This window comes from Xenopus tropicalis, chromosome 1, assembly GCF_000004195.4.
Source record: "Xenopus tropicalis strain Nigerian chromosome 1, UCB_Xtro_10.0, whole genome shotgun sequence".
Classification (NCBI taxonomy): domain Eukaryota; kingdom Metazoa; phylum Chordata; class Amphibia; order Anura; family Pipidae; genus Xenopus; species Xenopus tropicalis.
This window is the reverse complement of record NC_030677.2, coordinates 191,890,260-191,915,012: the sequence shown is the minus strand read 5'-3', so window position 1 is coordinate 191,915,012 and position 24,753 is coordinate 191,890,260. Positions and strand designations below refer to the sequence as shown.

The 24,753-nt window shown below is 39.8% G+C and overlaps 1 protein-coding gene across 1 annotated transcript; it reads right to left on the bottom strand.

The window, feature by feature from the left end:
• Window positions 1-1,445: 1,445 nt before the first annotated feature.
• On the bottom strand, window positions 1,446-24,560 carry cspg4 (chondroitin sulfate proteoglycan 4). The gene is made up of 10 exons (XM_002941112.5): window positions 24,172-24,560; window positions 18,381-18,544; window positions 14,702-18,256; window positions 13,899-14,369; window positions 12,897-13,073; window positions 12,408-12,606; window positions 11,242-11,373; window positions 9,186-9,355; window positions 5,526-5,709; window positions 1,446-3,865 (listed from the first exon to the last, which is right to left on the bottom strand). The coding sequence occupies exons 1-10, from the start codon at window positions 24,251-24,253 to the stop codon at window positions 1,818-1,820; spliced, it is 7,182 nt and encodes a 2,393-aa protein (XP_002941158.3). The 5' UTR covers window positions 24,254-24,560; the 3' UTR covers window positions 1,446-1,817.
• Between the last annotated feature and the right edge of the window lie 193 nt (window positions 24,561-24,753).

Below are 24,753 nucleotides of genomic sequence, written 5' to 3'. Positions count from 1 at the left end.
TGGCTCTTCATTCTGTAAATATCAAAAATATACACATTTATAAAATAACATAGTAATCAGTATTTCAAAGGCACAAAAAAGCTATACATATATATCTATAAATATAGCTATAATAAAAGTTGCTGCTGAAAGAAGTGAAATAAGTTTCTCCAGTGTATAATACAGACTCACCTGTAATTTGTATAGGGAATAAGATGCCCTGTAAGTGTAAAGACATAAGCAGTCACTAGTGAGTTCCATGCCACCATTGATGTACAGGCAACAGCCATGGCTTATAATATCCTTACAGTTTACAATATGGAATCCATTATACTTATAATACAGAGTTTTCAATGAGACAGCTGAGCAAAAAGCACCTATTGCAACAAAATACATCGCTGAGCACCTTTTACAGGGGTCATTTATACAGAAGATTCATAAGAACAGAGTAATATATTCATAACGCAAGTTATTAGTAATTAGCCCATCTCGTACATCTGTATATGCAGTGTATATTATATCCCTCTTCTGCCAAGGCCACATGGAATCTACTTCGTGTGGATGTGCTGTGGCTACAAATATAAAGTGAGCCAATGGCCTAGTTAAAGGGGCGGTTCACTCTCAAGTCAACTTTTAGTATTATATACATAATAGCCAATTCTAAGCAACTTTTCAACTAGTCTTTATAAAAAAAATTGTATAGTTATTGAACTATTTGCCTTCTTCTCCTGACTTAGGTCCTCTCCTATAAATTCATCAGTTTCTCATTCAATCCACAAATGGTAATTTGAATTCTAGCAACCAGATAACTCTTGAAATTCACAATTGGAGAACTGCTAAACAAAAAGAGAAATTAAAAAAACAAAACAAAACACACCAATTATCTCAGAATATTACTCACTACGTCATACTAAAAGTTAACTCAAAGGTGAACAACCCCTTTAGGTGATAAAAGGCTCTCAGTGATACCCGACTCATAACATTATAAATTACATGCAAGTGCATAAAGTTACAGTAATATCAAACATATATGGCTGCAATTAATCAAATATAAATCACAATCGAAAGTAAAAAAAAATGTTTTTAGTAGGCAAAAGAACACTTAATCACCAGTTGCATTTTGTCTACCACTTGCCTCTGGCTGAGAGAGTGGCAAACAGAACACCTCTGTGCAACGACATACAGCCCTTGGCACTACAAGGGTTTTTTTTAGTTTATGTATGTCACCTTCCCTGTGTAGTCAACAGGGTGCTTTAGCGTTCAGTATGGACACATTAGAACCATTATTGTTCGACAGTAGTCAACATTCGGCTGAACATGAAGAATCCTTCTGAACTCTGCTAGAAGTGCTACGCTAGGTAAATACTGAACAGAATCATTGATTTGAACGTTTTCATTCATCCAGGTCATGGTATATCTAGTAAGTAAATCTCTAGAGCAACTGGACTTGCTAAGTAATCATTGAAGACATTTCACTACTCATCTGAGCAGGTTCTTCAGTTCAACTGCATGTGGTGTGTGACACCTTGGTAATCCTATCACAGTAGCCTCACAGCATTCACAACCTTTGCGAGTTTCAGTTGTCACCTCTCTGAATAGTTACACTGCACAATGTGATTGGATCATAAGAAGAGTTTATATGCTGAGGACTTCCCGTACCGGTGAGTTAAACTGAAAAAGCTGCTTGGATGAGTAGTGAATCATCTTCAATGACTACCCAGCAAGTCTAGTTGCTTTAGATTTACTTCTACTAGATACATACATATATCATTTTGAAAATACATAAACACAGACCTATAAGGGAGCAGCATGTATTTCAGTTTAAGGTGTATTTTGTGCTACACCCAATACTGATTGTTTTTCAGTGTAGGATTTGTTGTCCGACAGTGTTGTAGCATTTCAGGATCCATATGCAACCAAGAATTTTGTTGAGCGTTTTCTGTTAATGAAGGTGAGCTGCTGGCGTAGGTATGGGCTTGTCGTGGTGGAAGCAATGGGCTTACAGAAACATATTCATGACTCTTCTGTAGAGGTGTTACTGTGACGGTTGGTATGGTTGCACTGCGCTCCATATAGGGAGATGGTACCTGAGGCACCACACTGTAAGAGTTGGATTTCACATGCTGTGGAGCCTTTTTAGTCTTACGTTTCATAAGAAACCACACAATCAAAATGGCAGCTAATATCAGAAGGACAAGAATGACGAGTGGGATAATAACAGATAGTGAACTGCCATTCTGACTTGCCTCAGCTTTTGGGCTTATAGGATTTGCTCCAACAGTGGCTTCCCTGAAAGAGCTGGTGGTGGCTTCAGAAAAAAGAAGCTCTTCGTTGTTTTGGTTTCCCCATCGATTTCTGTTACCCCATTTTGGCACATTCTTTATGTTGGGAACCACTGTACTGGTGTTGTTAAGCCAGTAATTTGGGGTCCTTTTCTCATAGACAGAACTGGTGTGAGAGGACTCTGTAGTACTTGCCGAAAGATATCCTTCAGAAGTCACAGCCTGAAAAAGTAGCGGATCATTTGGCACCACAGAATATGAAAAGACTCCCAAGGCAGGTGGCACATTACTTGCTTTAAGAAGGAAACTAAATGAGTCATTTTGCATTTCAGTGTATGTCAGGTTGGCGCTAACTTCCAAAAGTACCCGGCCTGTTTCGATTTCTGCCTGAGTAAACATAGCTATGTCTTCATATGCATCGCTTTGGGGCATTTTCCTCCGCATGAGCCTCCCATAGCCTGGTTCATCTATTATATGGAATTCAGGATCACTGCCAGTCACATTGGCCAGCTCAGATGCATCAAGATCTTTAATTTGTATTATGTAAATTGTTTCCGTAGGGATTTCCAACTTAGATATGACATGCACAAGAGGCTTTAATGTTACATTCAGCACCAGTCCTGTCAGATTACTTTCAGAGGTCATTGCCATTAACTCAAAGCTATCCTGGGATTCAGTTAGATTTCTCACATGGTATTTTACTTTACCCAGATTGAGATCTATCTGCCCAAATTTGGTCACTGGAGCATAATCAATCATTACTTGACCATAGGTAGGCATCTGGACAACTTCATAAAGTATCTCTTTGCTCCTTCCATCGGTGGTAGCTGCTAAATGCATATTTGTAATAGGTAGAAAAGTCTGCGATTGGGTAAGAACAAGATTAGTCTGATTCACTAATGTAATAGAGACTGATGTCACGTCGATATTGAAGAGTTTATACAAAGGTTTGTGCTTCCCATCTGTCACACTGAAATAGAAAACTCCAGAGGAAGTGCTTCCATCTTGCACAAACCAAACATGCCCATCGTTGATATCTGCTTGAGTAAAATGATCAACGGATGCATTTAGATTTTCATGGTTGGCTAAGAAACCATTGTTGGGAGTACTTATTATGGTGTATTTTATGTCTTCAGGAGGATTGTCCAGGTCTTCAACATTCAAATTGTCAGATCCAATAGCAATCATTTGCCCTTGCAATACTTTCAAATAAGGTCTTTTTGTCTTTAATTCGGGGGATTGGTCATTCACACCAATAATGGTGAAGTTAAACATTTCTTCTAACACATCAGTGTCTGGTTTAACTGCAGATTTGCTCTTTAAATTTAGCCATGTAGCAAAAGTAAACCTATCAGCCAGTGACTCTGAGCCATCGTGCATATAAGTAATCCCAAATTTATTGACTATGTATTGAGAAAAATTGGGTTTGTCTTTGGTGATATTTCGATCTCCAACGATAATCATGCCATGATTGGGCAATGAGGTCACTTGATACCAAACTTCATATGAGGCTCTCTGGGTTTCTGGAAGTTTTAGTAATAGGTTGGATCCATCTAATTTGGATTTATCAATTAGAACCTTTCCACCCTCTTCCACAGAGGCACCTATTTTAAAAAAAAGGAACAATGAGAAAATACAATCAGATAAGTTAATGCAAGAAAAACAACCTTGACTTACAGTAGAACTGAACAACTTGAGCTTTATGATGTGATATACACCAACCCACCAGTTACCAGCAAGCTGCTTGATAGCAAGAAGGGTTTGAGAAATCTGGAGTAGGTTGGACTTATGGCATCGCTACCAAAAGGTCTGATGTGATTGGATGTGAGCCAATAATCTCTCAATCACCAGGTATCTTGCCCTGCCTCAATCTTTGATTTAATGGTATCTTGGCTCATTGAGTGGGGCCAAGCACCACATAGGAAATCATTTACAAACTGTGTTGTATCCCTTTTTTGTGCCAGTACTTTTTCAGGCTTCATAGGTTCTACCATCTACACCACTTAAAGAAAATCTATACCCCTGAATAATGTAGGTCTCTATAAAAATGTATTACCCAAACTGCCAATATGTAAACCACTGCTTCGTATAAATAAACCATAAAAATATACTCTTCTAAAAGTTTGAGCCATTGGATAATTCTAAATTAAAAAAACCCTGTGATTTTAAGTGCCACGGGCTCATACCATTAATAGGGCACACACATGAACAAAGTTCTGTCTTTTACACACTTCTTCCTGTTAAAGTTAGAGCTGTCAGGCAGGGCCGGAACTAGGGGTAGGCAGAAGAGGCAGTTGCCTAGGGCGCAACAATTGGGGGGGCGCCAGGCAGGAGCTTCTCCTGCCTACCCCATGTCCTCCTTCTTTTCCATTGCCATTGCCCCCGCTGCTTGTCATTAGTGGTGGGAGCAATGACCCATTGCATGGTTTCATTCTTGCACCCTCTTATAGCCCAGCTAACAAATGAATAACTAATCCTAAATTGCTGATTTTTTTTATACTGTCTGCTTTCCTGTTGCTGGAAAAATTATTTTGGCCTGTAGCGTTTGTTAAATATATAATGCCCTCAGGAGATGAAAGAACTGACTGTCCTGCACAGCTTGCAAACTCATTTAAGATGAATCGTATGTGTGCTGACCAGGAAAGCCCATTCTTTGAGTAGCTGACCTACCAGCATGGCGCTATGGTCAGAAAAAAGAACACTGCAGGTTAAAGAAACAAGGAAGTTTCAAGAAACAGGAGAGCAGAGTGTAAGATTAAGTTCAGCAAATTGGACTGCACAGGGATGAACTGCAGGATACCACATCTATGTCATTTATACATTCCCTGTCCATTAAACCACCTATGTCATTTGTAATATATGGACAAAAATATCAATGTGGCAGAGCTGATCAGTGATATTAGGATGCAAGTCACAATTACCAGGCTGTCTTAGCATGCAGGATATAAGAGAAAGTTGCTTAAAAAACAATTTTTACACAAAGCTATATGACAGTGCTTATTAGTATACAAAATTTCAATAACATGACAGGGATGTTCCTTGGTAACTATTATAGTTTGTGAACATAGTAAAATGCCTTTGATTAAGGGCGGCTGCGCTTAAAACATGCCAGGTGACTGGTGCTGCTTGTTACTGAGGAGACTGTACCTAACAGGTTATTGGGACACGCTTAATGATTGTTTCTCCATATGGTAAGTCAGAGCGGTAGTTACTTTTCTCTGACCCTTTGTGAACATAATACAAGCATATAAATACTGAAATTACCTGTATTAGCTCTGAGGCGGCTTTTCCTGGCAGGATCATTGATTTCATACGATATTGTTATGAGAAAAACACTGGATTCCAGAAAAGCAGGGGGAGATGATGCAGTGAATGTAAAGGAATCTTGTGTATTCCAAAGGAGGGCCTCATTATCTGTATGCTCATAAAATATCACTCCTTCATCTACCTATAAAATGAAATGGACATTCAAGTAAAAAAAAAATCACACAACAATAAAACAATACGCACTTTCCCCATCTAGTCCACCAAATAACAATTTTAGGTTTCAATGGCCTGATAAAAAGAAAAGAACTAAGAAAATGCTGAAATGAAAAATGACAAAGGAATTCTTTACCCCTGATGACAATGTTTGGGCAGCTTCAAATGCAACCAATCAAAATTTTCAGTCCTACCTCATTGACGAGGCAACAGATATCTGAGGCTTTTACTGATATTGGTCTCCTCGTCTCCCACCATACACGTACACATACATACATACATCAGTGCATGTATGGCCACCTTTAGGGTACAGATTAGATAGACACCCCCTCATTGAATATGTCTTTCCTAGTCTTTAAAGGAGAAGGAAAGGTGGTATCACTGGGGGGGGGGTGCAAATATGTTAGGCACCCCCCAGTGATAGTATTCACTTACATGAAACCCCGGGCTGGTGCTCCTGCAGGCCAGCGATCCTCTTCAGTAGAGTGAAAAGCTGCACTAACAAAAAAGTTGGCTTTTTGACTCTACTGTGTGGGCCCCGGGATCACAACGAAGAAGAATTGAAGAGGATCACTCACCTGCATGTACCCCAGACTGGTGCGATTTTCTGTTAATAGGAGGGGGGGGGCCTAACATTTTGGCAACCCCCAATGATTCCACCTTTCCCTCTCCTTTAACAGATGATACTGATAAAACTGGAATTTAATGTCCCAGTGCAACAGTGTTGTACACCCCTGGCTGACATAGTTATTATACAGGTTTTATACAATATCTGGATCTGTATTGCACAACTAAATATCACCATGATAGATTGAAACAGCTGCAAGGACTTTTTAGACTGTAAACGCTAATGAACAAGGCCCTCTTTACTTGCTGTATCGATCAGTATTTGTAAGTACTTTGCACGTTCGCTGGAGGCAGTGCTTTCAGTTACAATGGGCAGCCTAGCAAACAGCATATAAATACATGTGGTAGCAAAGTGTGCCACCTGCTGGGGAACACTGGATGTTGGCAGAGAATACTGCTTTAGGAATTACATAAACAGGTTTACAAATTGGAAACTGCACGAGCTGCATATTGATTATACAAGATCTACAGATCAGATAATGCTGAGCCATCCTTATCGATTATACTGCAAAAGTCCAGTGGCATTCAACCAGAACTGAAAATTAAAGGTCTTAATACCCTGAGAGGTGTGTTTGGATCAATAACACTGTATTGTTGGTCCAATAATTAAACAATAGAAATGTATCTGTGTTTAACACGTCAGAAGGAATTAATATCCTCTCTTGTCTCTCTAGCACCTTGCAGCACCCCCATAAAGGGGACCTCTGTCACCCTAAGAAATCATTCCAAATCCTTTTCTATCATATCGAGCAGTCATCAAAACAAACTTTACTTACACTATCTCAATTATTTACATTGTGTGCCCTTCAGTTTTGTAATTCACAATCATAGCAAGCAGTCAGGTACCATTTGTGGTCACTGTTACTAAGGCAAGTTTTGTATCACCCCAAAATGGGGCGACCTTATGCCCATGATTGGAAATTTGAGGAGTGCAGTGACACATGGATGTGCTGAACGGGAAAGTGGAAGTAATTGCCTGGCCGCCTCTATATCTGAGGCACAGAGGTGGGGCAGGCGAAAAACAGCAGCAAATCAGGTTTGGTTACCAGCAACAGGTAGGAAAAAAAAAAACAACAACCAGGAAACCATGTTTTGAAAGTAGAAAGATGAGGGAATAACGCCCACTCCATATCAGCCTACCTACAGTGGTTGCATTTGTTGTACAATCCCCCAAAGGTTCTTACAATACCTGCATTCTCTCAATCCTGCCTGGAGCACAAGAATTTCACAGAGAATTAACTTGTTTGTTCCCTCGGCTCCAATGCCTTCAATTCATGATTTTTTTTGTTTAAAAAATAAAATTATACTGTTTACATTGCAAATAATTTGCTGTACCATTTAATATGTTAATCTTGAACCAACAAATGTATTTTTTTTTTTTTAACATCAATATTGGTGTGTAGGCGCCATCTCAGTGCATTGTGCCTGAGTCTGAGCTTTCAAAAGGAGCCAGCGCTACACATTAGAACTGCTTTCAGCTAACCTATTGTTTCTCCTACTCAATGTACTGTCAATATGACACAAGTTCCAATTTGTGCCTGTATGTTACCCAACCACTTAAGTCTGTAAGCTCTACGGGGCAGGGACCTCCTTCCTACTGTGTCTCTTACCACATGGCACTTATTCCCTGAGTATTTATACTTATTTATTGTATTTATTATAACATTTGTCCTCCCTGTGTGTAATTCTGTATATTGTAAGATTGTACAGCGCTGCGTACCCTTGTGGCGCTTTATAAATAAAGTTATACATACATATATTATAGCAAACAGGGTTTCTCCTTGAGTACTATTCTCATGTCTACCACTAGGTGGAGACAAGCAGACAGTTTAGCAATGCAAACAATTTCTGAATTCATTTGATCTCTACAATGCTGAAATCTTGGCCAGCCTTCAGAAAGCCTGTTTTTTGGAAGGGTAAGGCGGTCTGAAGGTGACAGAAATCATTGCTTCCGTTGTATTTAATGTATTTGGGCTGAAGCTTTCACTGCTTCTCTCTGTATTTAATGTGTTTGGGGCTAAAGGTCTCTCTGTATTTAATGTATTTTGGGTGACACCTTCTGCCCCTCAATGTATTTAGGATCTGGAGTTATTGTTCATAGAAGTCATCGTACCATTATTTACAAGTGCATACTGTGTGTGTGTGTACAAGCTAATTGAAGCTAATGGCACAGGGGTAGTTTTTCAGTGTATTTTAGCTGGCAGAGAAATGCCCGAAGTTACCCTACATTTTTTGGAACCATTATTGGCAGTTTTGCCTCTTTACCCACTTGCTACAATTCAGGACAGTACCAGCAGTACTATTAGCCCATGGAGGCACTATTAATTCAGGCAGCTGAACCCTTTAGCATAGGTGTCAGGGAGCTGCTATCTTGTTACCTGCCCATTGTTCTGCTGATTGGCTGCTGTGGGGAAAAGGGCGCGGGGAAGGTATTACTCCAAGTTGCAGAGTTAACTGCAGTTTATCAGAGCACATGTCACATGGCTGTGGGCACCTGGAAATGTAAGGAAATGGCTAGCCCCATGTTAAAAATTTATATTAAAAAAAAAAAATCTGTTTGCTCTTTTAAAAAAAACAGATTTCAGTGCATAATTCTGCTGGAGCAGCACTATTAACTGGTGGGTGACAGGATTCCTTTAAGAAGCCCGCACAACTTCGGGCATAAAACATGAGGAACAAATGCACAATGCATGAGAACATGAAATGATTGTTTACCAAACTCTCATCCACAAAACATGCATTTATGAGATCCCAGCACAGATGTGCCTGGAAACAACTTTCAGCAGTTCCAATAGCCATTTCCAGCTGCATATTTACCATTAGCTGCGAAAACCCAGAAACCTCCTCTGTTGCATTGTGCAACCCGAACATCAAGAGCCCGTGCTTTGGGGGAACAACTACAGTAAATGTTACAGTCCTGTTCTTCATATTGCTCTCGTCGTTAGTTACAGCTTTCAGATGGTCTGAAGTAATTGCCCTGCGTGTTCCTGAAAAACACATCCCAGATACATCAACATATATTACAATGACACAAAACTGTTTGATTACTTGCATTTTACGTTTTTTATTTGTTATGTGCCAGGTCTCTCCTGTTAGTTATTTGGTGCTGGTAGAGGTATTTGCTAGGTAGTTTATTTCCCATTTGCCATATTAGGTTTAAGCCCAACAGCTTTGTGCGTTTCCCTTGCATATTCTGTACTATTCACCTGAATAATTCCTTGGCACATCTGCTGGCAGACCTCTTTCTTAAAGTCCCTTTTCTGTAAAGAAGAGCAAATCATTTCCTTTTGACTAAAGGAATATCCTCTTGTGTTATTATATGCTGTGCATTTTACAGTCAGTGTTTCTGTCCCTTTCTTACCCAATATAGGGCTGCTAACCCTTGTCTTTAAGATGATGGCATTGTTATGAAAGCTGGCCATACTAGTTAAGAGTCCTGCACCAGTTCTAGTACCCCCAGTTATATTTTTCAAAACAGACAGTGTGTAAAGCTGTTGAAGGTTGTGTCAGTTAGCAGGTTGACAAATGCAATATATTGGGGACACATCACTTTGGTGTAACATTTACAGCAAAGTAACACATTTTGGGATTATGCTTGACATTATGTATCCCTGCACCATGAGCAGTTATTTGATTGAGCACAAGATGGCAGTATCTTAAAAGATGGAATAACTCCAAACACTACTTATAAATGTTAGGTTAATGTTTCACTGAGTAATTTAATATTCTTATTTATTTTCATATTCAAGTATAAGTAGTCTGATGCAATGTTATCCGCTCGCCAGCAGCTTTTATACGGGTCTTTGGATTCAGATGGCTTTTTATATCTTTTTCTAGAGTATACTAAAATTCCTTCCTCCTAAAGCTGGCCATACACGTGGCGATCCGACGATGTTTCGTACGACCATCGGTCGCACGAAACATCGTCAGATCCGCCACACACCATTTAGGGCTGAATCGGCAGGTAAGGAGGTAGAAACAATAGGATTTCTACCTCCTTCTGCCGATTCAGCTCTGAAGGGAGAATTTTGGTCAGGCGCCTTCTATGGCGCCCGATCAAAATTTTCTAACCTGGCCGATCGACGAGCCGACCGATTTCAGCAGCTTCCTGCGACATCGGTCGGCTCGCTGACATACCATACACGCACCGATTATCGTACGAAACGAGGTTTCGTACGATAATATCGGTGCGTGTATGGCCACCTTAACAGTGAGCAAGGAAGGAACCACCGCCTGTTTTGTTGTTACGTTTGTTTCAGCCACAAAGCAACAACTTTGCTTACTGCTGGCTGACACATTGCCTCTGCTCTGCTGGATGGGTTTGAAAGCTGTAACCAAGTCCTTCACTTATGAATACTGCTTACCAGGGAAGTTTCATGGACTGCGGTCACCTAAGTCACAAGCCCTGATGTATTACCCCATTACTTGCCCCATACTTAAATCTTTCATGTTGGAACGGCTCTGGAGGAGCTGCATAGCTAGTGCAAAGAACAAAATTGTACTCTCTGCACAAGGAGAAATGAATTTCCATTTAAAAACAGAAATACAGGTCTAAAAGTTACCAGAGGTACCCTTGGTACCATGAGTGGGCTGAAAAATGGCCTCTTTACTTCATGTGGTTTTGGGTTGGGGTGCTGGGTTAGAGGAGACAACATAAAACACTTATGTAATAAAAGGCCCTAAGTTTGCCAGTAGCAGTAACTCCAAGCAACCAATAAGATGTTTGCTTTTAAACAGGTGACCAGTAAATGCTTCCTACTGATTGAATGATATGGGTTACTGCTCCTGGGAAAACTTAGTGCTTTTTATTACATAAGCCCATAATTATATAAAAACAATACAACTGTATTTCATCAAGTGCAAGCTATTTTACCTGGAAAAACATCTAGTCCTTTATTAGCTTCTAGGTTTATTACCAAAGTTCTTGCAGTAATGCTGAAAATTTGTCTTGGAGCAAAATTCAGGCCATCAGTAACCTGAAAATTAAATCCTCCTGACATGGACCCTGAAAAGACAAAATGTATTATACGGTAAGTCTTGCTGTTTTTTAATAATCATTTGAAAGAAATGCAGATAAAGCACCATCTACTGATTCGTTGTTCCTGAAAATAACTACTCCACTGTTTATGTTGCAGTAGTGAGTGGAAAATGTACAGAAAGAAGCAGATCAGAAACAGAGTTGCGCCAATTTGTCAGACTGGCAACCACAGATCAATGGTTGCAGATACAACAACTAAAATGGCACTGTCGGCCACTAAGCATGGAGAATGCAAGATGCAAACCACTGTGTGCTTACAGACTTTAGTTATGTTTCTTTGTAAAACCAAAGAATATTAGAATGGGTGGCTGCATTATAATTTCCTTCAAAATATATGAGTATATTGTATACATACGTTTATAAATGATTAGTAGAGAATCAAGGGTTATTCCATCAATGTGAAGATCCCTCAGGAGAACCTGCCTCCTTTTTTTTTTTTTGTCTCGAGCTTTATTTGAAGTACCAAAATAGATACCAGATTAATTTTTTTTAAAGGAATTGTTAACCTTTAAATTAACTTTTAGCATGACAGACAATGATATTCTGAGACAATTTACAACTGGTTTCATTTTTTGTGTGTGTGATTTTTAAGTTTTTTGTCTAGTAGCTCTTCAGTTTGGAATTCATTCTTGCAGCTATCTAGTTGCTAGGCAGTGGTTTGAATGAGAGACTGTAATATAAATAGGAGGGGGACTGAATAAAAAGATAAGGAATAAAAAGTAACAAAAATAATAAAATTGTAAGCTCACATAGCAATAGATTTTATAGCTGCTGGGGTCAGTGACCCCCATTTAAAAGCTGGAAAGATGTAGAATGTCTGTTCTATAACATACTAAAAGTTAACTTGGTGAACCATTCGTTTTAATCATCTCACCATTTTTAGAGTCCCATGAGTGCTCCATTTACTTTGGTAGTGGCCCTAGTTAACTTACTGTTGGAGAAGAATCTGTGTTAATTTACATTATCTCGTATGGGAAGGGAATAGGAAATATATTGCTTACCACTATGTACAAATACCAGATGTTTGTCATCTATGTGCTGCTGTGTGAAGTTAAGGATACTTTTGTTTGGATACGATTTGAGGGCCAGATGACCATTGCTAGGAGGTGTGATCGAGAACACAAGGTCTGATGGTGAGGTGTCCTTATCTTTAGCACAGAGATCCTCACAAGTCACCTCGGTAACAGAGCCGACCCACACCTAGAAACACAGATAAGGTAAGCTTTTAAGAAATTTAACATAAGCTTTTAAGAAAATTACTAATATAAATGCTTGAATGCATTTTAAGAGAACTTTAGGTTTACAGCATGGAAAAGAAAAATGGATATACTTATACCCAATATGTGGATTTGTTCCAGAAAACACATTCACAACAGCCAAATCTCAATCACTTTTAATTATTCACTCACCAAGAAAACAACAATCATACATCTATATGTACAAGAACGGTGGATAAAATAAAGTTTTTTTCTCACAAGGCAAGCTCTTACCCTAAATATGCTGTTGGCAGTTATAAACGGAAACTCATCATTTATTGGGGACACAGTAACAAAGATAGTAGAAGGCAGGCTGTGCTTGGAAAGGTCTGTATCGTTCACAAGGATGGTGAAGTTATCATTCAGTGTCTCGCTGTCATCATGAACATAATAGATCAGTTCTTGCTCCACCTGAAACAATAATAAAATTGGGTTTAAATTAGCCTTACAGTAAGGATTGTAATGTGGATGTCTTTCGTTATGAGTTCTAGTAAAGAAAAACATATACCTTCCTTATCTATACTAAATAGTGTCATTTGGTTATATATTTACTCCTACATTGTTGGTCTTTCACAAGAACTGTGGACAAGATCATTTATTTAGATATATTCTCCTTGAACATTGAACAAAATCCTACTTTCTACTTATCTATTACACCTGACACACTGCACAAAGGAGACCTTGGAAGTTTATTGTATACCTCCCTAAATTAACTATGGGAATTACAAGGAGGTCCAGACTAAACCTGGCCATACACTAAAGGATCTACTCATGGATCCACTCATTTGGCGAGGTCACCAAATGAGCATATTTGGGCCTCACTTGGCCACCTACATGCTGAGCCAAATCATGCTGATCCAACTGTTGGACCATACAGAAGGGCTTACCGACCTGTCAGAGGTCGGCCAAGGATCGGATTATATGGAGGGGCCTACTGACCCATCGGATGAGGACCGCATCAATGTGCAAAGGCAGTCCTCAGTACTCGGATATCAATCCGGCAGCCCCCTTAAATAGGCCTTGGTATTTGAAGTACACAGGCCCATTTAATAGTGAGTGTTTATGGCAGTGAACAGAACCCCCTACAGAATCTACAGATTGCCAGTCTGAACCTGATTACAATGTAATAATGACTAGACTAAATCATACCTATGGTCAAACTTTCTTGGCTTATTATAAAAATATGCTATACCACAGCATAATACACTGTTAAAAGAAACAAAACCCTCATAATACCTGTTTCCTTGTAAATCTATTCAATTTTATTCCAGGGAATCGGGTGTTTTCAATGTAGCCATTTTTAGGCAGATCAATAACCTCAAACTCAAAGTTAAGTCCAGCAAAATGCTTATTGGAGATATTCAGCTGCTCATCCGTCAGTGCCTTGGATGCTCCTTCTTTCACTGTGATGTTCTGGGTTGCAAGAGGGATTAATAGAGGAATGATATCCACAGATACCGTAATGCCACTTATTATTCGGATGCCATTGGTTATGTCCACTGTAAAGTTATCTTGGAGCTGACCAGGATCAGACTGCACATAGTGAATAAGCCCATCATTAATATCCTGCTGTGTAAATGTCAATATTGAATTTTTCTCCGCAGTTAAGTGACCCTCTACAGATTCAAACTTGCGTATATAGCCATGTGATGGAGGGGATATAACAGAGTAAATTATCTCTTTTGGCAAGTTATCCTCATGTACAACCTAAAAAGCAAATGAAAAAAAAAAAACACAGGATGAAGATTTAAGTAAAAAAAGCCTACATGGGTTAAGAATCTTCTTTTTTTTGAACCAGAGAGTGCAATCTTTGCTGGTACTGGCAGAACAAGAAATAAAATTAGGCACAAGTGCCCTGTAGCTGTGTCCACAAAATATTTGACCAGTGAACCTGTAATTTTATGGGGGATACAGTTTTTTTTTTAGTAAATATTCATGCACTATGGGGACAAAGTGTGGGATCAGCATATCTGGTGACACTCGTGCGCCATTAGCCTTCAATGAAATGCAAGATTTAATCTTAATGAAAATTAATTTACCTGTAATTTCCTTTCATCAATTTTAACTGGGCGCCCCTGTTCCACAACAAGGATGTTGAGGTTCAACACAGTTGGCAGTCGTTGATGGCTTTCCAAGTACACTCGCACTTTAATTTCAATATTTACAGCAATATTCTTCAATGTAACAGTCAGATTGAAAGCATCCAGCAGATTATTGCTGTCATCATGCCTAAAAGTCACATGTCCACTTTTTATGTCTAGATGGGTGAAGGATTCAGCTGCTGAACCTTGAACCAGTATTTTCCCGTATTTTGGTGAAGATGCTATATTGTACACAATCTCCTTGTAACTTTCAATATATAGATTTGTAGCAATACTAATATTAGATATGGTTATGATTTGTTCCTTCCCTTTCTGTACCAAAAGACCAGTGTTATTGACTACTTTTACATAGGGTTCCGATGCACTCACTTCCAGTAGAGATGATGTGTAATGTTTGCCATCGGTAACAAATAAAACAAACCTTCCATAATCGCTTCCTTGGTGCATGAACAAGACACGTTTCTTTTCCAAGTCTTCCTGAGTGAACTGGTAAAGTTTTGTGGAAGGATCATTAGCTGACACCAGATCACCATTCGGAATACCACGCCTCGTATATAATAACTGACCGTCAGTAAAATCTGTATCAGAATCATGATAACAGAGATCCTCCAGTGTCACAAGTCTCTGACCGTTACGAACTACGTGAAAAAGTTTGTCCACCATACGAATGGGTTTCTCATCATTCTTTAGTTCGATAGATATGTTAAAAATGACTTCAGCATGTACTTTGTTTCCATTGGGACTTTCATCTTCTGAAGACAAAGATGTGGCTAGAACGGTAAATGAATCTGCTGTTGTTTCTGTATCATCATGAGCGTACATGAGACGTTCCCCAAGAATATCCTGACTGGAAAATGCAGTGATATTATCATTGCTCAGCACAGAATCTGAAAAGTTAATAAGCCTAAGCTTTCCATGTTGAGGGCTTTTTTGAACTTTATAACTAAAAGTCTTGTTATTCAGAGTTTGCACAAACAGCTCGTTCCTAGTTATAAGCTTTGAGTCTCCTTCTGCTAAAGACAGACCATTGTTTGTCAAGAAAATGCTATTCAAGTCAGCCTTTATGTTTATTTGGAACTCGTGTGGTTTAGACTCTGCGTGTTTGGTGAACAAGCTAAAGCTAAAGAAATCACGAGAGTCTTGACGAGGCTGATCAGTTAATTCATATTCTACTTTCAAATCTGTTATATCTACTTGGCTGAACATATCATTTTCCTTTAAATTGTTTTTATTAACAAGAATCCTGCCTTTTTTAGGTAGGGACAGTACCTTAAAATATATTTCTTTTGCCGCAGTTGATATTCCAGTTACAACAGAAAATATATTATCGGTGGTGAAAGTCACTGGTTTTCTGTTTTCAACATTAAGAGCAGAATGTTTGACCAAGGTATACTTGAGCCATTGAACACTAATAGGAAACAGATATTCTTCACTGGATTTATTTGCAATGGTGACTTTAAACTTAAAGTATTCAGTCCCATCAGCTTCTTGTACCTCATTAAATGTACTCAGGTATCGTATCCGCTCACGCTCAAGGGATCTTTGAGTAAATGAATTTGCAGACTTCCATTCATTTCCAACACTCCGCCTCTGGATCTGACCATACTTTGGCAATTCCATAACGTCATATCTAATTTCCATGTCCTGGTTTTCAGCATTAGTATCCACACCTAAGTTACTGGTTAGAATTAGAGTGCTTTCTCCCTGTGTCACCACGATTCCAGTGTTGTTGACTAATTTATAATCTAGAGGAACGGCTAAAATACGGAGTACCACTGTGTTGCTTACTTTGTCTCCATCGCTTACTCTAAGTACAAGTCTGGAATTCTTGACCCCATGGTGGACATAGAATATATTCCCATCAAGCAGCTCAGAGTAAGAAAATATAGATATTCCCTTTCCTGCATCCCTTCCATTTACTAAGAACCCAGCATCTGCATTGAGGTTACCGAGCACTACGAAATTTAGGTTCTGGGGATCTGTGTCTACATCGGAAACCTTGAGCAGATTTGCAGGGAGGCGTTTTTTTGAGTTTTCCAGTAAGACAAACAGATTGCCTTCTGGCAAGGAAAGTTCTGGTGCATCATTTGTTGGTGTTACTGTAATACTGAATAAATGCTGCTGTGTCCCATCTAAATAAAAGGGAATCTCATTTTTGCTGGTGGCTGTGACCGTAAAAGTAAAATTATCATTTGTTCCTTCTGATCCATCATGAATGTAAGTGATTCTGCCATGCCACAGATCTAGCATGGTGAACACGTCTTTATTTTGTGTTGTTGGAACATCTATTTTCAACTGGCCGCTTTGTGGATATTTCACTATTTTAAAGGTAATTTGTGACTGACGGACACCCAGCTTTTTAAAATCCAGATTCAATTTGATATGCTTAGATTGCAATGGTGCTCTGCCACCCTCTTGAACTACTAAGTTATTCAGCACAATGAAATGGTGTTTGGCATTATTTTGGGTGGCTGCTGTTGTGGTTGTGACAAGACTGGTCGATGGTGCTGCTGTGTTAAGATGCATCTCATCAGCTTTGTTTACTGGGGATGTGGTTAACAGCATTTCAGTTTTGCACCCAGGCGAAACATCCTTAGTAGCCAAAGCATTTTTTAAGCCATATATTTTGGAATTGACCTTTATGTTCTTTATGCAGCCCTTAAATGAGACAACTTTTGCATGCTTTCCAGGAACAGCACCTAGACTAGAGATCAGAACTTTTCGGGCAGCATCATTTACACCACCAACAAATAAAGGACCATTAAGGTGGGCAATTTTTGAATTAAGTGTTAAGGAGGCCTTTACAGTCTCCTCATCCAAAGTCAGGTGAAAATGCTTTGCGCTAAGTTTAAGCTTAATGTGGTGCCACTTATGTTCAGTAATTGGATTCAAAGTAGAAAGCTGAATTAAACTGTTTCCTTTTCTAAGATGGGCTTTTAATATATAGTCTTGTATTTCAAGAGAAATAAAATTCCCCACACTTCCTGACTGATACAATAGCAATCCTTTTCCAGCTGAGGACTGGAGCAAACATTCCCAGACTCCTCCTTCTTCGAGAGTCCATGGAGGTAACACTACGTAGGATTTGGAGCTGAACAAGCTCATAGGATCATCTTCACTCACAAAGAATTCATCACTGCACCCTAGCGACACTTCATGAACATTTTTTAATCCTGGATAAGGCCTGAGGGATGAAAGTAATTCTTGATTATTGAACACAACTTCATCTAAACATCCTCTGAAGTGATTCGGCAATATTTTTGCATAAGAAACATCCAGATCACTGAATCCTCCAACATAGAGACCATAATGAACACTGAACTCCTGCAGTCCTCCAGCAACTCGTAGACTAGAGTTAATGTGTTGGTCAACACTTAGAACAACATCTGCATTTTCATGGTGTAGTTTAACCACATGCCACTCCAAGTCATCTAGTCGAGGGCCATTTTTAGGAAGCAAGATTTGTTCACCTTCTCCAAAATCAATTTTCCCCTGCCAAATAAATAATAAATGAAAAGTGTTTTAGTATTTGATTTTTTACAAAGATTAATCTGTATGGTATTTATGAGGTATGTATGTTTTTACACAAAAACAATGCTAATGATATATTTTTTACCTGGACATGTCCTGAGTGTAGTTCAAGTAAACTGTATTGTTTCTTCCCGGCTGCAAGAAATAGTAACCCATCTGGCTTGCTAGTTCGAAATTTAAGATGAAGCGTCGACTTAGAAAAAGATTCCGCTGTTTTCAGCTCAACAAAGCTTTCGCCATAAAAAGAAGCTAGAAAAGTAAAAAGAAAATAAAAATGTTTATGAAGTAATGAGCAAATAGACAATTCTGTCTTACTATTAATTTGGTTTCTAATAATCCATAATAAGCCAGTGTGCACCGGTTACAAATCTTTGCCTTATTTGGCTCCCATATGCTGGATGAAATTGGGCTGCTCTGATTGTATACCCCGGGGCCAAAGACTGCATCGTACCGCAGGCTTACAGAGACTGGCTAGAAAAGGACTATATGAATGTGCCATTGTGATCCTTACCCAATGGGGGTTTCAAACCTGCCAAAAAAAATATTGGAGAGCCTCATAAACAGGCCGATTAGATGCCAACGCAATCTAGAGTGAACAAGTTGGCAGCTTTTATCAGCCTAGATCTGGTCAGGTTTACTCCCAATCAAAAGACAGGTAAGACTTTAAAGTCTTGCTGCTGTAAAGAAATAAGAGATCTCCAGCAAAATATGGCTTTTAAAATGCACATATACTGTATTTTCCAGCATCCCATGTATGCCCAATACCCATCGATGATTAAGAATCATACAAAATACACGTTGAAGATGGATTAATAGTGCTTAAAATTGCTCTTTCTATAATGTACTCAGGTAATGGTTAAATTCCCTTTTAAAGAGTCACTATGGTATGGGTGCATACATCAATAAATGTGAGTTCTCAGAATAATGCAACCCCCACTCAAATAGCTGTTCAAATGGGGACTCCCCCCAAAATGTATTAGTAGCACTTATCTTTAATCAGTAAATCATGAGGCAGAATTTTGTGTGCAGAGAACATTCCTCCGCTGTATAGCTGTGGGAGATTGCAAATAGCTGCACTGCACTGCACAGAATACTGTTTCTTTCTATGTGCAGACATAATTACACTGGAATTGAGGGAACAAATACTACATTAAGGGTTAAAAAAAAAAAAAAAGCATGGAGAATTGCAACCAAAACAGCACTTTGCACATTTCATTTATAATAGGAAATGAATCTGTAAATCTTACTATTATGCTAAAGGATAGTTTATACTGTCTTTTCATCTTTTAAACCCTGTAATTGCTAATTTCATCTGTTAAGCTGAACATTTACAAAGAAAACAGAATGTATTCCCACATTCCAAATGCTCCTTGCTGGGGCACGCAGGTAATTTCCTCCAGCACAAGAGGCCCATTTCAGTGCTTTTAAACCTTTGGCCCCCTAAGCACATCATTCTGTACACAACAAGACGAATAGTGACTGCCATGTCCAGTAATGTTTAGTGTGTGGAAATTGTAAGAAGGGACATTTATTTATATTTTCTCAATGCCCTCACCAAACGATCCATAGGACGAAAACATGACGTGACCCACGGACCCTCCCCAAAGCTATTTTTCTGTTCTCTACTATACAGGCAATTAAGAGGGGTGGGATTTATTAAAAAAAAAAAATCCAGAGATTCACATGGAGTAATTCGCCTTCACAAAATGTATGAAGTTACAAACCAGTAATGACTTTTTTTTTTCCCCCATTTTTTTTCCCACTGATTTGAGCTATGTGCCCTGTGTGGCTTTAGCTTTATCCATGCTCGATATGCAAGCCCATGTGCCACTTGCTTAAAGGAGACATGTCATATAAAAATTAAGAATGTACCAGTGAATTATACCCCTCTAAATATAGAAGGACTGTGCTTAAAAAAAAAAGTTGTGTTTTGGACTGGTTTATTGAGAATTTCCGCCAAAACCCCACTAGTCCTGCCCATCTATTCCACTTCCTGCTGGCTAAATTCTCTAGATGTGCCTGGGATCCGGCGGCACTCAGTACACTGCACTGTAGGATAGGAACCAATCAGCAGCTAGGCTGACCTGATAGGGAACTGAAGCCTGTCTTTGCTTGTGTGAGTGCAGGGCAGTGATTGGCTATCCCCCTCCTACTGTGCGTCTGGCAGGGACCGTTAGGACACGCCCACCCTTCATTTCAAACACAGACAGAGAACTGATAGGATCTATAGGGAGCTCCAATAAAAGGGCCATTTTTACAGACAGGATTAATGTTTAGGCCAAAGTGAAACCAGCACCATATATTATTTATAATTGCCTACAAAATTAGTTTTTTTTTCATTAATCCAATATGTCTTCTTTAAGAAGACAATTCATTACAGAACAAATAACACTATTGCTGCTGTACTGTTACATTGTATACTGCATAAGGTATGAAGTTTGTTGTTCTTATTCCTCCTACAGAGTAATATTCTGTTTCCGGCACAGAGACATAAAACAGACATATCTGGACACGTAAGGAACACATATCTGCACTTCTGTATATTTTAGGAGAGTAAAAGAATCTCAGCTGTTGGTCTTTTTATGTATTACATGACATCTGTTTCCATAATGGCTAGGCTTCTCTACACTTGAAAGAGCTGAATTATGCATGACTGCAGTACAGACACCACAACTATCTCTGCAGCAGTGCGTGTCAAACTGTACCCCCCCAAAGGGGCCCTAGAGCAGTTGCTATGGGGTCACAGTGTGAAGACCACTAAGGGTCTAGATACTGACAGGAGCCCAGGATGGATAATTAGGGTGAATTTATTTGCTGGCCAGATATTCCAGCAGTACAGAAAATTGTAGTCCGAGTCAATTTGTATTTTGGCTTTGCGATTCTGATGGGCGTTAGTGCTCGTAATGCGTTCAACTTACATTCAAGGTAAAACCCTTTGCTATAATATGTAAGCCCTAGCAGCAGGACTGCTTTTCTCAATATGAATGTTATTGTTAAATAATTGGTGCCACCCTATGCACCTAAAGCCAGTGTTCCCACTAGTTGTGCACTTGTCTTGTTATAACATCAGAGCACACAACCAATTCTGCAGAGAACAAAACATATTGTATGCACGTGTGTAATTCATTATTGGCTTGGTTATACCTCACTGCTCTGCACATACAGTAAAAGATGTGCACAAAAGGTAATGCACCCCCCTCTGTACAATAAATTAGAAGGAATGTTGCCTCCAGCTGCTGTTAAGGGCAATGGCACAGAGAGGTTTTGTCGCCCATGCTTAATCTCCTCCAGTGTGAGTGACACAATGTCCTTACTTCCCTCCCTACCTGCAATGTAAATCACTGGTGGGAAAACAAATGCATCGCACAGAAGCCCTTTTGGGCTAGAACAGGTAGTAGCAGCTATACATGTTTTCCTACCAGTGATTTACTATATTGCTGGTGGCAGGGGAACTTAGGACAGGTGTTTTCAACTAAAAATTTAATGTACTCTTGCACTGCACTGGTAAAACTATGTGTTTGCTTTAGAAAGATTACCATAATTTATATAAATCAGCTCCTCTATAGCCACAGGGGCAGCCATTCAAGCTTGAAGACACATGGGGTGATTAAAAAGTCAATTGCGATGATTTTTCCACCATAGGTTACTGAATAAATCTCTGCAACAAATCGCGCCCAGTTTTTGCTGCGTGGATTAGTTGCCGTGACTAAGGATCTATGCTACTGTGGGCGACTAACCACTCCAAAATGCCTTTCCACCAGCAACAACAGTAGTCGCCGGTGGAAAGGCCTACGCATTGCTTCAGCTTTCCAAAGTTGCGCAAAGTTGCCTGCAGGAGGAAACTTCCATTGTTTTATATATTTGTGAGAACTGGGTAGTCCTGCTAGCCAATGCATGTCAAAATGGAGTTTCAGGGGCCTACTGTCACATACATAAGGCACAACTCCTCCTTAAATGAGAAAACATATTTAGTATATTTAGATATTATAGATATTAAATCCATAATCACAAAATAAACAGATATTACATATTACTGCCATTTGCTTTTATATCATACAATTTGTTCTCTAACTTTGATTTTTGAGTTGGTGTCCGAATACAATTTCCAGCACTCCCTCACAACTAGACTCTTAAGTTGGCCATACACGCTAAGATCCGCTCACTTAGCGAGGTCACCAAGCGAGCAGATCTTCTCCCAATATCCCACCTACGGGTGGGCGATATCGGGCTAATTCGGTTGTTTGGCCCTGGGGCCAAATGATCGAATTAGAATGACAGGAAGAGGCGTCGGACGGTTCTGGGAACACATCAACGAGCCAATGCAGTCCCTGGTCTGACTAATTTTTAAACCTGCCCAATCAATATCTGGCCAATTTCAGGCCAGATGTTAGTCGGGCAGGCCCATCATTAGTGCCCATACACGGGCCGATAAGCTGCCGAATCGCTCTAAGGGACTGATATCGGCAGCTTATCGGCCCGTGTATGCCAGCCTTTAGACTTTGTTGTTATTACAGTAGTATAATAAAAATCAACACTCCTGTAACATTCCACAAATTTAACCTGAGCCAGCAAAAACCAGGCAGATCCATCAGTAAGATTAAAGCTAATAGGTAGCCATATACCTAATGACATAAGCCAGATTTTAAGCATTTTGCAGAACTACATAAGAGGTGCAAACCCCTTGAAAACACCACAAGGTGCCTGGTGCCGTCAAGTGACAGGTGTGTATGGTTAGATAAAGCAGCGTCATCCAGAGGGAGATATAAAGGGCCATTTATGGATGCAGTGCAGCATTAACAATTGCAAGTTTTGAATGCAAGCCACCAACTTTTTTTCCTTAGTGCATCTATATGGAAGTGCAAAAAGAATGTTAGGATGCAGGTACCTATAATGAATCTAAATACCTAAATCAATGGGTGATTGATTTATTTGATAAATACGCTTCTAAAAATCCCATAAGAATGAATAGAATGCAGGTGAGTTTTTATGTATTAAGGTATTAAGTTCTAAACTTACATTTTGATAAATCTGCCCCGTAGTATGACAGACATTTATATTCAGAGACAATTTATAATTGCTCTTCATTATTTATGGTTTTCCAGTTATTTAGCTTTTTTGTTTCACAGCTCTCCAGTTTGGAATTTCAGTTGCTATCTGGTTGCTATGGTCTTGTTATCCTTAGCAACCATGCAGTGGACTGAACGAGAGGCTGGAATATGAATAGGAGAGGGACTCAGCAGAAAGATAAGTGATTAAAGGTAACAATAACACAACTGTGAGCTCACAGAGCAATAGATCTTTGGCTGCTGTGGTCAGTGACCCGCATTTGAAAACTAGCAGAAGAGGAAGGCAAATAATTAAAAAACTATTAAAAAATGATTAAGTTCAATTGCAAAATTACTATTAATTGTACATTCTATAACATAAAAAAAGTTAACTTAAAGATGAACCACCCCTTCAGATATGAGCTGATAGGCTTACTGTGGGTGAGCACACAAAATGACTTCCCTTGGTACCAGACAGGCTACTTGCCAACAGGCTAATCTAGTGGCCAAACCTGGGCATGAATCACCCCAAACATAAACAGAGGAAAAGACTGAGGATTCCCTACATGCAATGTAAAATGTATCTAAATTGATTTTTGATCCAACTCAACTGTACCCAAAACCAAAGCAACACTCTCAGCAGCCCCGCTGTGGCAGAACTATAACTCCTACCCTAAGGGGAGTAGGGGATTCTGGGAATTGTAGTCCTGCCACAAATTAGACCGCTTACCAATCCCACCTGCATATTTCAATAGCCAATAGCTGAACAGTAACTAGTTAGTTTTGCTTCAGTGCAGGCAAGTTGCTTTGTGTCTGTGCCCGGCCCCTTACCTGCTAGAGTGTGTAGCCGGCTGCTGGACACAACCACTGCCAGAACATATACATAGGCGGACAAACTCCCACACGGCCCCATGTTGGGAACCGAGACTTTCAGTAACCTCTCGATGCACCTCAGAAACTTCTCTCATTCCTGCGCCCCAACTCCATGGCCCTCCCGTTACCCCTCTCCCAACTCGGTGCCCTCCCCGCAGCACCTGGGTACGCACAGTCACGTCATACGCCTCCCAGGCTGGGGGCTCCCTACTGTGTGTGTGGGATTGGGTGTCCCTGGGGGGAGGAGGGTCCCGGCAGCACACTGCCACACAGGGCCGGCCCATTGCTAGCTGGGGGCTCCCTACTGTGTGTGTGGGACTGTGTGTGTCCCTGGGGGAGGAGGGTCCCGGCTGCCACACAGGGCCGGCCCATTGCTAGCTAGGGGAGGGGGGGTCGCAACTTCTTTCTGCCTGCAGCTTTCTATATTGCTCCTTTTGGTATTTTTAAAGTTTAAGAGTCGGTACTGGGACTGGATTAGCTGGGGAAAGTTCAAAGTTCACCTGCATCTTTATCCAATACCTACGCGGCTGTACATGGACT